Below are 14,725 nucleotides of genomic sequence, written 5' to 3'. Positions count from 1 at the left end.
CTATGACTAATATATCCATTAAGGGGTTAAAAACTACAACAAAGCTTCTTATATGGGCTTTTCAGATATAATATAGAATTTTCTTCAACATATATGATTCTCTTATAGGCGGTTACCTTACAAATATTATATTGTTCAATATACTACCATTTGAATTATTTGAAAAAAGTGACCCCCATTTGAACTTGTCATTTTTCTATAATTCTATTTTGTTATATTTTCTTCAAAATTGAATACAATATATTTTTCTTGATTTTCAAAATGTAAAATGATTAATAATTAATGCTTAATTGATGCTTAATAAAACAGATTGAATATAAAAACTACAACAAGAATATAAGTAATACAGACCAGATTCATTATCCTACCTACCTCAGTAAGGAATGTTTTTTGTGTCTGTTCATCAAACTGTATCAACTCTTTCATAACCATCACTTTGCCAGTGGCTCTATGTATGACCTGTACAGCCCAAAAAAATACAGCGCTATATTGTAAGCTGTGTCTACAGGATGCAAAATACACTTTACAAATATAACTTTTAAAAATGACCTTTATAGCTCGACCAAAGAAACCTTTTCCTAGTTCTTCACCGTGAAGAAGTTCGCATGGTCGGAAGATCTGCTGAGGTCCACCTACGGCACAGCGAAGGGACTCTGACCGAGAAACACAACGGGTGTCTTTGGGAGAGCAGGGTCCAGGGTAGCGAGTGTTGCTGTTACTGCGCCTGAACAAAAAGATGCGTCAACGACTTTGTCGTGAACACACTTCGAAATGGAAAGACATAAGGACGTCTACTGAAATGAAAGCTCTGCTCTAACAATATTTTTCTTAAAAAAGAACCCGACAGGTCCCCCATATCCTCCAACCCGCCAGCATTTGAATACTCCTCTCTAAATACCCTGCCTAATCAGTCCTTTATCCTGGATGACACATTAACCCCTTAATGAGGGGAGCATTTTCCAGTTTTCGTTTTTTGCTCCCCTTCTTCCCAGAGCCATAGCCTTTTTATTTTTTGGTCAATATGGCCGTGTGAGGGCTTATTTTTTGTGGGACGAGTTGTACTTTTAAACGCCATCACTGGTTTTACAATATCGTGTACGGGAAAAAAATTCCAAGTGCGGTGAATTTGCAAAAAAAAAATGCAATTCCACGGTTGTTGTTTTTTTTTTACCACGTTCACTGAATGCCAAAACTGACCTGCCATTATTATTCTCCAGGTCATTACGAGTTCGTAGATACCAAACACGTATAGGTTCTTTTATATTTAAGTTGTGAAAAAAAAATCCAAAGTTTGCTAAAAAAAAAAAATGGCGCCATTTTCCCGAGAACCGTAGCATCTCCATTTCTCAGGATCTGGGGCCGGGTGATGGCTTATTTTTTGCGCGTCGAGCTGACGTTTTTATTGATATAATTTTGGGGCAGATGTGATGTTTTGATCGCCCGTTATCGCATTTTATTTCAATGTTGTGACGACCAAAAACACCGTTTACGGATCGGATTAATTCTTTTTTTTATATTGATAGATCGGGCGATTCTGAACGCGACGATACCAAATATGTGTATGTGGGTTTTTTATTATTATTTTGAATGGGGTGAAGGGGGGGGGGGTGATTTAAACCTTTATATATTTTTTTATTTTTAAAAACATTTTTTCCCACTTTCTGCAGGCTTCAATAGTCTCCATAGGAGACTAGAAGCAGCAGTTGTCTGATCGGCTCTGTTACACAGAGGCGATGAGCAGATCGCCTCTGTGTAGCAGAAATGCTCACTTGCTATGAGCGCCGACCACTGGGTGGCACTCGCAGCAAGCGAGACATGACAACCACATGGATCTACTGCAGACCCCGGGTTGTCATGCCCACGCATCGGTGACCCGTGATCACGTGACAGGGTCACTGATGGGCGGGGCTAATGCCGCGCTTCCGGCGCGGCGCTGTTAAATGCCGCTGTCAGACATCGACAGCGGCATTTAACTGGTTAACAGCCGCGGGTGGATCGCGATTCCATGCGCGGCTGTTGCGGGCACATGTCAACTGTAAGAATCAGCTGCCATGTGTCCGGATCAGTGCAGGCTCAGCGCCGGAGCCCGCGCTGAACCGGGGGTGATGGCCTGGGGCATACTAATACGCCACAGACCAGTAAGGGATTAACAGATGTTTAAAAGTCTTTTTACAGTCTGTTTTTAATATGCAAATAGTCTTTTGACTAGTCGATGGGGCATTTGTTTCCCAGACTACTCATCCCACTCAGGTTATCAAGCCCCTGTTGCGTCATAACATGATCTGCAAGAGCCTGCGCCATCATTCGCTCTATGAAAATCTCACGCACGCGTGCGACATTCTTGCCTACACGTCATTGCACCTCTAAAGCTGGGTGTACGCTTCCTGGCTTCAGAGGCGTACTGCGCATGTCCGGAAGAGAAGAGGCTCTGTACCATCGGCTGAACTTCGGCTCCCCCGTGGACGTCAGCTGCCTTCCTTGCTCCCAATCATGCGCAGTGCACCTCTAAAGCCAGAAAGCGTACATCCGACCTTAGTGGAGCAATAATGTGTAGGAAAGAAAGTTGTGCGTATGCGCGAGATTTGCAAGAAGCAGGCAATAATGGGGGTCCTACAAATCATGTTATCACACTCACAGGACACCTAGTCTGGGGAAACAAACGCCGCATTGACTAGTCAAAAGGAAATTTGCATATTAAAAATGGACTGTAAAAAGACTTCTTTTAAACCTCTATTTATGTGTCAAACAGTATAAAGGGCTGGTTAGGCGTTAGGCAGGGTATTTAGAAAGGAATATAGAAATGCTGGAGGGCATGGGGGATCTGTAAAGTTTCCTCTAAAAAAAAAAAAAAAAAAAAAAAAAAATAGATGAACAACATTAATATATTTATGTACTGTGAAATAAAATGATGGTGATGGTGCACAAACCGCACAAAAAAAAGAAAAAGAAAATTCAGTAACATGGAGAATCAATGAGGAACAAAAAACAGGACAGGAGAAACATGAGAAGATAACACCTAGGGGATTAGAAAACCAGGATTAAGGCTGTGTGCCCACGATGCGTTTTTTAAGCGTTTCCACAGCGGCAAAAACGCTGCAGAAACGCTTAAAAAACGCATGGTAGAATATCTGCCATGTCCCCCAATGATAATCCGCATGTGCTGTGAACATGCTGCGGAAATTTCCGCTGCAGATTATCACTGCGGAAAAAAACGCAGCACTACCAATTATTTTGCAGAAGTGATGCATTTTCGCCGCCATTGACTTGCATTAGAACGCGCCAATTCCGCAAGACTGCATCTGTACTTGCGTAATTGGCGCGTTCTAATGTGCGGATGGTACCCGGGTGTAGAGGAGAGGAGAGTCTCATCCACACCCAGGTACCATTAAAAAAGCTGTAAAAAAAATAATAAAATAAAAAATTTATATATACTTACCTTCTGGCGGCCCGCGCTGGGCTCCTCCTTGCTTCCCGGCACTTTGCGATGGAATGAAGGACCTGCGCTGACGTCAGAGTCATGTGACGGGTCACGCGACGCTGACGTCGGCAGGTCCTTCACTCTACCGCTGCCGGCAGCCGGGACCGAGCGAAGCAAGACAGCGCGGGCCATCAGTGGGTAAGTATAGATTTTTTTTTTTTTTTGACATTCTCTCGGGTCACACTATATAAATCCATGCTATTTGCATGGATTTATATAGTGTGACCAAGTTGTCAAGCACTTTCCAAGTGATGCTAAAATCGCTTGGAAAGCGCTTGTCAACCCGCATGCGGAAATGCATGTGAAGACCGCTTCACATCCGCATGTCCCTGGCAGGAAAAACGTATGTACAATCCGCATGTACAATCCGCATGCGTTTTTTTTCTGCCAGGGAGATGCAGAAACGCTCAGGAAAAAATCCAGAGCATTTCTGCATCGTGGGCACATAGCCTAATGGTTTCCATATCAAAGGAAGTAACTAGAACAGATAATAGTGCAGAATAAAGTAAAGTGCAATCAATTTCTAACCGGATGGAGCCACGTTTGGCATTACTTTCCGAGATGACCTTTCCCTCACGTGGGTGCAAGGAGGGAGATTTCGGGAGAGTTCTAGGCACAGGGGAGGTCACTGGGGGGTTGTGTTCTATCAGAAGCTGCAGCGCCCGGTCTGTGCAGCTAAGCAAATCATCTGCCTAAGGAAAGTGTGAAGGAGGAGATGATAATGAGCAGACAGTAAATTACCTCAACCACTCCATTACTGATATATTATAGTTAGACCCATTAGCCATTATCCTCACAGCAGGACATAACCTCTTACCTCTTTTGAGGGCATTGTGCTGACAGGAGAGCCATTAATTTCTAAGATGCGATCCCCTGGGTACAGCAAGTTACGAGCTTCGAGTGTCACCCTGTAAGAAAAAAAAAAGATATCATGTTAGAATGATAAATTCATCAATTGCCTGTCAGCGCTAAATGTTTTTTTTCCCGATGTACCTATTGGAAAATATTGTTTTGCACTTATTGTTGAACGAAGAAAGATGCTATAAATAAAAGAGGTAGAAATGTAAGGTATATAAGGTAACCATGTTAAGGGCAGCACGGTGGCTTAGTGGTTAGCACTGAAGCCTTGCAGCGCTGGGGTCCTGGGTTCAAATCCCACCAAGGACAACATCTGCAAGGAGTTTGTATGGGTTTCCTCCAGGTTCTCCGGTTTCCTCCCACACTCCATAGACATACTGATAGGGAATATAGATTGTAAGCCCCAATGGGGACAGTGTCGATAATGTCTGTAAATTGTCTGAATTGTAAAGCGCTGCGGAATATGTTGGTGCTATATAAATAAAAAAATTATGGAAACTCACTGTGTGACCTTCATGTCCTCCACCGATACAGAGAAGCCCCTACTCCCTCCTGTATGGGAAGGCAGCCGTAAAAGGGTTAGTGTGTGGGGATGTTGCTCTTTAGCCGATTCATTGCAGAGCCCTTCAAACTGTGGTCGTAGAAGAAGCAGCTTGTGACATGGGCCACTAGAATAGTGAAAAATCATAAGGAAGAAAATCAATCTACCAATAAAACATGCAGAAATCTTCAAATAATGTAGGAAAAATATATATCTTTGTACCGTGTTATCCAGTAGATATAAAAATCGTACAATTTGAGAGTCCTCAGTGGTTGATACCTTTTAATGGCTAACTGAAAAGATGGTAACAAATTGCAAGCTTTCAAAACTACTCACGTCTCTTCATCAGGCATAGTATAACACAAAATCTGAAGAGTCACATATTTATACACAACAAGACACAGAAATAATTCAATCGATGAGACAAGTGACGTAAAGCAGAACTATTAGTATGGGAGAGGGAGAAACAGATGTGGCCGTAAATATTGAACTATTCCAATATTTACGGCCACAACTGTTTATCCCTCTCCCATATGAATAGCTCTGCTTTACATCACTTGTTTCATTAAAATAAAAAACATCTATACTCACATTCGGTGCTGGTGCCATTCCAGCAGTGTCGGCACTCACGTTCCAGTGGGCTCATGTGAGGTTGTTATGACACAAGAGCCCTGCACCCAATCAGCGCTGGCGTCACTGTCCCTGCCTTCAGACATATTGAACATTAACAGGATGTCAGGGCTGCAGCTGCTCTCTCACTTCCTCTTGATGTTCGATTTGTCTGACAGTGGGGACAGTGACGCAAGCGCTGATTGGGTGCAAGGCTAACGTGACATAACCTCACATGAGCCCCGGGACTGCGAATGCCGACACCGCTGGAATGGTGCCGGCACGGGAGGTGAGTATAAGTGTTCTTATTATACCGGAGTCAAACATGAGGAATGAGAAGGGGTTATCCAAGTAGTGGACAACCCCTTTAAAAGATCTCAGATGTGTAAAATAACACAAAAATAAGCTAAACATAACTATTATATAGTTTTATTGGTAATTTTGTTGTATTTACAGTAAATTAAAGCGCAACTACAGTTTGACAATAAAATGATAATCGTGCAAGAACCTGCAGTATAATCATTTTTACTAAATCCCTCTATTAGGGATTTCTGCTAATTACCCTCAGTACGGGTCGACCCAGGTCCGTGCTTTGGGCTACACTGAACTATGCAGCGCCCTGCTTGTCTCTCTTATGTACTGTATTCAGTGCGTGAGCGAGCGCTGTAAAATCCTATCCAGCACTGAACACATTAGCCTAGCATCAGGTGACGTACGCTGCATGGTTTAGTGTAGCCTGCAGCTCAGACTTTGGGCGGTCTGTACTGTGGGATGTCATCAAAAATCGCTAATAAAGTGATTTAGAAAAATTATTATACTGCAAAGTCCAGCACTATAATAATTTTCTTGTGAAACTGGGAGGGAGGCTTTGAATGGAATCTGTCAGCAGGTTTTTGCTACCCTATATGAGAGCAGCATGATGTAGAGACAAAGACCCTGATTCTAACAATGTATCAAGTACTGGGCTGCTTGCTGCAGTTTTAATAAAATCACTGTTATTTACTGCAGATCTACCAGTTTTCTAAGTGCTGAGCTCTGTATAACTCTGCCCACACCACTGATTGGCAGTTTTCTGTGTGCACTGTGCATAGGCAGACACTTTCTAATCAGTGGTGGGGGCGAGGTTATACAGAGCTCAGGAATATAGAGAACTATACGGCAGCAGGTTTACTAGTTCTTTAGTGATAAAATGATTGTATTATCAGCAGGACATTATCAAAACTACAGCAAGCAGCCCAATAAGTGACACATTGCCAGAATCAAGGTGTCTGTCTCTAAATTATGCTGGTTTCAGATTATTTGGAAAAAACTTGGTAGCAGATTTGTCAGGATAGCACAACATAAACGGCTTTATTTCTTCAGATTTTAGTTCCAATCACTTTGCAAAGCATCTGGATATGTCTGGGAATATTTCATTAGAGGGTTCTCACCAGAACAGAGTTGTGCTCTCGACCAAGCTGAATGACTCCCCCTCCTCAATCATAGCACGGCATCCAGAGCACGAGAAGCATTCAGGGTGGAACTTGTACTGGGAGACCACCTTAAGGATAGTGGACATAGTTAAGTATCACAAGGTATACAGTACAATATGCGACATGAATGCACAACTGAATGATTCTTAGCTTCCTACATCTTTGTAACAAAAATTTACAGCAAAGCACACATTTCATCATTTCGGAAAACATATGTAATCGAATGTGGCCATTTCTGCAAGTTTTTACACCTGAGCTATTGCTACAAACTACTTTATAGGAAATGAGAGACATAATATAACAATTTTTATTTTTATAGCGCCAACATATTCTGTAGCACTTTACAATTTTAGAGGGGACTTCTTGTACAGACAAAAAAAAATTACAGAATAAGCAAGATACCAAAAGGAGTGAGGGCCCTGCTCGCAAGCTTACAATACAGACATACACACAAATAATGAACAATGTAACAAATCTTTTCTTTCACCAATAAAATACTGAATTAAAAAAGAATATTCCTGCATGTAACTTGAAAATAGGAAAATCTTAATAGTTAGTTAGAACATTGAAGTCAAAGCTTGGCTATCGCTCTATTACAGTCTTTCAGAGATATTGGCATTTTTTCTTTTTTACTTGTGGCTGCAATCAAAGTGAAAAATCCTGAGCCTTTCCATATATTCATGTGTAAGAGTCCTGGAATTGACAGAGTTTGGCTACTTTATCTTTATTTTACCAAATGTATTGGGGGACATAACCCCTTTAAGTGCTATAAAATTGTTTTTGATTAAGCTACAAGTCTGCAGTCACTCTGTGTGTCACTAACTGACTGCAGACTTGTGAATCTACACATCAGTATGTCTTTGGAGTGTGGGAGGAAACCGGAGAACCCGGAGGAAACCCACGCAAACACGGGGAGAACATACAAACTCCTTGCAGATGTTGTCCTTGGTGGGATTTGAACCCAGGACCCCAGCGCTGCAAGGCTGCAGTGCTAACCACGCCGCCCACTTAAGACCTCTTTTATTAATCGGTGATATTTTAAAAAAAATTCACCAGTTTGAGGCTGCCCACTCTTTTCTTTAATAAAAAGGGCAGCCCCAGTTTGGTGATAGATACTCTTTACAGACCTAATCAAAGGCATTACCCTATGTATACAAAAATGAGGCTGCCACAAGATGCATGTGACAGCGGTTTGGGCTAGCAGGGTTTACCATGGCTGGTCCTGTCAGGCTCAGCTTGCAGCTCACACACTGCTCAGGAGGTAACGTCCAGGGCTCTACAGGGGAGAGTGCAGTTGGGTCAGGCTTCCTGTAACATAAAAGAAAAACATGCAATGAATAAAGACTCCCTAAGAGACTGCCAACCATTGTTCCACCGCACCATCTAAGATCTGCAAGTGTGCAATTATTTGGCATGAATTATACACCCTTGAGTGTCCATTCTGGAAAGATATATTTTTTTTACTTTCTGTACAGGTTACGAAGAAAAATGTAGGTAGACTGCAAAACATCAGGTCAGTTTTACACTAAAATTTACCTAAACCTATGCAATATTAATGCACTTACAGAGTGCAGGAACGCTGGTGAATGTGAGCTCTTTTAGCCTAATTCCCCTGTAACCTTCTCCATTTCTTGGCAGTGTGGTTAGATTGTGTAACACTGCAGTGTTGACAGACAAGGCAGAACAAATGCAGAACCCACCTGCACCTCCCTGGCCGTACACTCAAGAACATTTGGATTAAATCCTTTTGTGATTTTACAGGATTTCCTTTCGCTTATTCTTTGGAACATTAAAGGATAACCACGCAACACTGAACAATATAATCTTTTTAAATGATCAGAACAAAAAAAACCTCACTTTCTAAGCAGTCTGTAGTCTTGTTCCTGCTTGCAGGCTCTCTGCAAATGATCAGGTATCTATTCACTGTCAATACACAGAGAGGAGTGCTGAGGAGGGAAGGGGGGGATGCAGCTGCAGTTTGTCTGCATGTATGAGGGGGGAAAGGAGCAGTTGTGATAAGCAGACGGGGCTATAGTTGGTATGATATCAGCTTCATATTATATATAAACTACAGATGATTCTAATTATTTATATTATAGAAGTATATATACAATAGTTATTAGTAATATACGATTACCATGTCCAGTGCTATATAGGCACTAATACGGCTCGTACTCTATAATGACCACTCTTCTCGGGGTGGGCCCACAAATTAATAGTAATTTACTCTGTTAGATCAGGCAAAATATTCGATTTCAACTGTAATCCTAAAGAAAATGTTCCTGTGTCCGGGTATTGCTGCTTCATACTGTTCTCACTCCTTACAACACCCAGCTAATGTGTTGCTGGTCACACATGCTCAATAGATTAGTCAGATGGTTGCGATTCCTGTATTGTACAGGATCACCAATAAGAATAAGAACACTAGAAGATGTGGGGTGGGGAACCTTTGGCCTGCGATGTTCTTTTCTGTGGCCCCCAGGCAGATTCCCGGGGATTGCAGAGCTCAGATCAGTGCTGACATTTTGCCCACCCTTTAATTGCTCCAGTCACTGTGCGTACACCATGAAGGATTACATCCGGACGCTGGCCAGTGCCAATGTTAGGATGTACTGGCCAGTGACGTACTTTGTGGGTGGAGTCACCGCGCTCTGCACTCCCTCACCGACAATGACCACAGCAGATACAACCCTAATGTCTCCTGTGCTGTAGGCACGCCACAGCCCCTCTTGTGCTGTAGGCACGCCACAGCCCCTCCTGTGCTGTAGGCACGCCACAGCCCCTCCTGTGCTGTAGGCAAGCCACAGCCCCTCCTGTGCTGTAGGCACGCCACAGCCCCTCCTGTGCTGTAGGCACGCCACAGCCCCTCCTGTGCTGTAGGCACGCCACAGCCCCTCCTGTGCTGTAGGCACGCCACAGCCCCTCCTGTGCTGTAGGCACGCCACAGCCCCTCCTGTGCTGTAGGCACGCCACAGCCCCTCCTGTGCTGTAGGCAAGCCACAGCCCCTCCTGTGCTGTAGGCAAGCCACAGCCCCTCCTGTGCTGTAGGCAAGCCACAGCCCCTCCTGTGCTGTAGGCAAGCCACAGCCCCTCCTGTGCTGTAGGCAAGCCACAGCCCCTCCTGTGCTGTAGGCAAGCCACAGCCCCTCCTGTGCTGTAGGCAAGCCACAGCCCCTCCTGTGCTGTAGGCAAGCCACAGCCCCTCCTGTGCTGTAGGCAAGCCACAGCCCCTCCTGTGCTGTAGGCAAGCCACAGCCCCTCCTGTGCTGTAGGCAAGCCACAGCCCCTCCTGTGCTGTAGGCAAGCCACAGCCCCTCCTGTGCTGTAGGCAAGCCACAGCCCCTCCTGTGCTGTAGGCAAGCCACAGCCCCTCCTGTGCTGTAGGCAAGCCACAGCCCCTCCTGTGCTGTAGGCAAGCCACAGCCCCTCCTGTGCTGTAGGCAAGCCACAGCCCCTCCTGTGCTGTAGGCAAGCCACAGCCCCTCCTGTGCTGTAGGCAAGCCACAGCCCCTCCTGTGCTGTAGGCAAGCCACAGCCCCTCCTGTGCTGTAGGCAAGCCACAGCCCCTCCTGTGCTGTAGGCAAGCCACAGCCCCTCCTGTGCTGTAGGCAAGCCACAGCCCCTCCTGTGCTGTAGGCAAGCCACAGCCCCTCCTGTGCTGTAGGCAAGCCACAGCCCCTCCTGTGCTGTAGGCAAGCCACAGCCCCTCCTGTGCTGTAGGCAAGCCACAGCCCCTCCTGTGCTGTAGGCAAGCCACAGCCCCTCCTGTGCTGTAGGCAAGCCACAGCCCCTCCTGTGCTGTAGGCAAGCCACAGCCCCTCCTGTGCTGTAGGCAAGCCACAGCCCCTCCTGTGCTGTAGGCAAGCCACAGCCCCTCCTGTGCTGTAGGCAAGCCACAGCCCCTCCTGTGCTGTAGGCAAGCCACAGCCCCTCCTGTGCTGTAGGCAAGCCACAGCCCCTCCTGTGCTGTAGGCAAGCCACAGCCCCTCCTGTGCTGTAGGCAAGCCACAGCCCCTCCTGTGCTGTAGGCAAGCCACAGCCCCTCCTGTGCTGTAGGCAAGCCACAGCCCCTCCTGTGCTGTAGGCAAGCCACAGCCCCTCCTGTGCTGTAGGCAAGCCACAGCCCCTCCTGTGCTGTAGGCAAGCCACAGCCCCTCCTGTGCTGTAGGCAAGCCACAGCCCCTCCTGTGCTGTAGGCAAGCCACAGCCCCTCCTGTGCTGTAGGCAAGCCACAGCCCCTCCTGTGCTGTAGGCAAGCCACAGCCCCTCCTGTGCTGTAGGCAAGCCACAGCCCCTCCTGTGCTGTAGGCAAGCCACAGCCCCTCCTGTGCTGTAGGCAAGCCACAGCCCCTCCTGTGCTGTAGGCAAGCCACAGCCCCTCCTGTGTTGTAGGCAAGCCACAGCCCCTCCTGTGCTGTATATGTGCCCCAGCTGTCACGGGTGTGTCAGATGTAACAGACAGTCGCTCTGGCTGCACAAGGTCACTGCGTTTGGCATTGCAGACGCCTTCTTAATCCTTTAGACTTTTCGACCCAGCGGCAACCTCCCTCCTGCTCTGAGGACACACCCTGGTCTGGGTGTTTATAAACTCAGTCTGCTTCAGGGAGTCGCTGGTGATATTCTCATTTTCCCTTGTGAAGGCTTGGAGCAATAGCAGTCGGCTAGCTTCCTCTCTAGTGCCCTTGGAGGATGTTTGGTGTTCTCTCTCTGGTGTCCGCTCAAGCTAAGTTTTCCCCCCTTTGTTTGTCTCCCTTGTTGTCTTTAGTTTATAGTGGGGACTGACCAGTGCTCATCCCCACTCCCCATCTAGGGCCTAGCTCTAGGGATATACAGGGATTAGGTTTCCTGTTCGGCGATAGGTGGGGAACTTATATAGGGACGGTAGGACAGGTAGGGTGATATTAGATCAACCTAGGGGTTTCCACTCCCCCCTTTCCCTAGCGTTTGGGCTACCCTCCCCTCATCCCTTCGTGTTGCACTTAGTCTTTCCCACACTGTGCGTGACATCAGCCCCTCCTGTGCTGCATGTGTGCCCCAGCCCCTCCAGTGATGTATATCAGGTCCTTAAGTGATGCCTATGCCCCCAGCCCCTCCAGTGATGTATATAAGCCCCATGTCTCCTGTAATGATTTATATGCCCCCAGTCCCTCTTGTGATGTATATGCCTCCAGCCCCTCCTGTGATGTACCGTATTTTTCGGACTATAAGAAGCACCTGGGTTTTAGAGGAGGAAAATAGAAAAAAAATTTAAGCAAAAAATGTGGTCATGATGCCTTGTTAGGAGGGAGGGGGTCTGCTGCTGACACTGTTATAGGGGTAATGTCCCCCAATTCTGTTAATATCCTCCATCCTGGTATACATGCCCCTCATCTCCATCCTGATATGCATGGCACCCCAATCCACCATCCTGATATTCATGGCACCCCAATCCCCCATCCTGATATGCATGGCCCCCTCATCCCTTTTCCTGGTATGTATGGCACCCTTCATCCTGTTATGAATGGCTCCCCTCACACCCATCCTGGTATGTATGGCACCTTCATCCCTCTTCCTGGTATGTATGGCACCTTCATCCCTCTTCCTGGTATGTGTACTCCCATCCATGGGAGTGGTGAATATTCATGGCCTTTAATAGCGGGCACACTGACAGCAGAGCACAGCATGAGCCGCGCTGCGGCTACAGCGTGTGCGCTATTAGAGAAAATGATTGGTCACTGCTCCCCACGCAAGCAGTCACTATTCCGGCACAGAGCGGAACACAGCGCTGGAGGAGAGAGGAGGGGAGTATGAAAGTTTTTTTTTTTTTTCTGTGCTGCGTGATGGGGATCAGGGGGTCCCAAGCATACCAGGATGAGGGGGGCCATACATACAGGGATGAAGGGGGCCATACATACCAGGAGCCGCGCTGCGGGCACAGTGTGCTGGTTATTAAGGAAAATTAATATTCACTGCTCCCCACGCCCATGGGCGTGGGGAGCAGTGAATATTCATTTTCTTTAGTAGCGGGCACAGTGTAGGCTGCAGCAGGCAGCTGCTGCCTCCTGTGCACCGCTACTCCGCCACTGTCGCTTCCCCCACATCCACCACCACCCACAGTATTTATGTATGTTGGACTATAAGACGCACCCTCCAATTTCCTCCAAAATTTTGGGAGGAAAAAAGTGTGTCTTATAGTCTGAAAAATACGGTATATGCCTCCAGCCCCTCCTGTGATGTATATGTCCCCATCTCCTCCTTTGATTTATACGCCCCCAGCCCCTCCTGTGATGTATATGTATTGCAGCGAGACTTTTCTAAATTCATCGCCAAAGAATCACCTGCGCTCCAGACTGAGGCAAATCTGAAAAATTAGTTGTGAGTAGTATCATGAATACCACCTAACATCACACCAAAGAGAAGCAGCTCCAGCGTCACATTAGGGGTGAGCTATAGGAGGGTAAATGTCAAATTCATAATTTTGTGCAGCCCCTGAATGATGGAATAAATATCCAAATGGCCACTGGCAGAAAAAAAGTTCCCCACCCCTGTATTAGGTTGACACTCAGTGGGGAAATCAAAAGACCACCAGGGGGCATCATAAGATAAGGCAACATATTAATTTGAATAATTTTCTGTATATTCATTTACTGCAGAGTATGTGCTCTGTTTTTATCCTAGCTTTTGTCTGTTAATGGCCACAGTGTGAATGTGCACCTGCACTTATACCAACATGTCCATTTCTTTGGTTTTGCTTTAGTTCCTTGTACTCTGTACATATAGGGGTGTGGCTCCCTCTATTGGGCTGTGCATCTTGTCTATATAGCTTTCCATAGGCAGGTGCAAAACAGTCAGGCCTGGATCCTGCTCTAACCCAGTCTATTGAGGCCTGCTGGCACATAGAGAGGTGAAATACCAGAGACAGGTTAGGATAGTCCCCATGGGTACACCTTGTCACAGTGGGATGGCTTTTATGCTTTTTTTGATCAAAATAGTGTCAACTAGGTACCCCATGTTTACATGTACTATTACTATTTACTTACTACAGTGTATTTGTCATTGCTTTTATCCCATTATTGTTTTGATTTTCTGTATAGCAAAACACTTACTGTGATACACTTTCCTCCATTTGGGCATCCTGGGGGTTTCCACTGTTATCTCCAAGTGTTCTCTCTGCAAGTGAAAGCACAAATCCATTAAGGTGTCTCAACATTGCAGGAATTTGTAGATAAACAAGTTCTTCTCGTGCGGCGTACAGGGAAATAAAGAGGGAAATACCTCTTGTATGTATGTTCTATCTCTGAATAGATCACACGTGTGTGTATAAAGCAATAGTCCTTTATATACCGATCTACTCGATAAGGGCTCATTCAGATGTCAGTTTTTCACTTACGAGTTCTATTTGCGTTTTTCAATGACAGATATCGTACCTATTTATAGTCTATGGGGCTGTTCACATGTCTGTGTTATTTTTGGAGACATGTCTGACTTTGATATAAGTCACCGATCAAACTCGGCATTGCAAGTCTATGAATCTGTGACAAAAAAAAGGGACAGCAGCCAAATGCCATCTGTGCCAATTCTCATAAAAAAAAAATTAAAATAACTCAGTATGAGCAGTCCCTAAAAATGTTGGCACTTCTATTTAATATACGATAGTAGCTATAAAATGGCCCAAGGGGCTAAGGACAGTCATGTGCTGCTCAATTCTCCACATCTCCAGCAACAATGGGGTTGGGCTCTGTTCACATTCATCCAATGACATTTTTTCATAACAGGGTTGGTCACGGT

At 45.8% G+C, this 14,725-nt stretch overlaps 1 protein-coding gene across 6 annotated transcripts in view; it reads right to left on the bottom strand.

Moving 5' to 3' along the window:
* The window catches only part of LIMK2 (LIM domain kinase 2), a 49,588-nt gene that overhangs the window by 13,520 nt on the left and 21,343 nt on the right, over positions 1-14,725 (bottom strand). For all 6 annotated transcript variants that reach the window (XM_073673645.1, XM_073673625.1, XM_073673613.1 and 3 more), the window contains 8 exons: positions 14,044-14,107; positions 8,170-8,266; positions 6,917-7,026; positions 4,840-5,004; positions 4,296-4,386; positions 4,007-4,170; positions 550-724; positions 373-459 (listed from right to left, as the gene is read on the bottom strand). In XM_073673645.1, the coding sequence (XP_073529746.1) occupies positions 373-459; positions 550-724; positions 4,007-4,170; positions 4,296-4,386; positions 4,840-5,004; positions 6,917-7,026; positions 8,170-8,266; positions 14,044-14,063 (909 nt within the window). In that variant the 5' untranslated portion in view covers positions 14,064-14,107. The remainder of the gene's footprint in view (positions 1-372; positions 460-549; positions 725-4,006; positions 4,171-4,295; positions 4,387-4,839; positions 5,005-6,916; positions 7,027-8,169; positions 8,267-14,043; positions 14,108-14,725) is intronic.

The sequence above is a fragment of the Phyllobates terribilis genome, unplaced genomic scaffold (genome assembly GCF_046119375.1).
Source record: "Phyllobates terribilis strain yellow unplaced genomic scaffold, ASM4611937v1 Scaffold_1__5_contigs__length_1240528914, whole genome shotgun sequence".
Classification (NCBI taxonomy): Eukaryota; Metazoa; Chordata; class Amphibia; order Anura; family Dendrobatidae; genus Phyllobates; species Phyllobates terribilis.
Note: the sequence above shows the minus strand (reverse complement) of the source record. Positions and strands in the feature narration are given on the sequence as shown.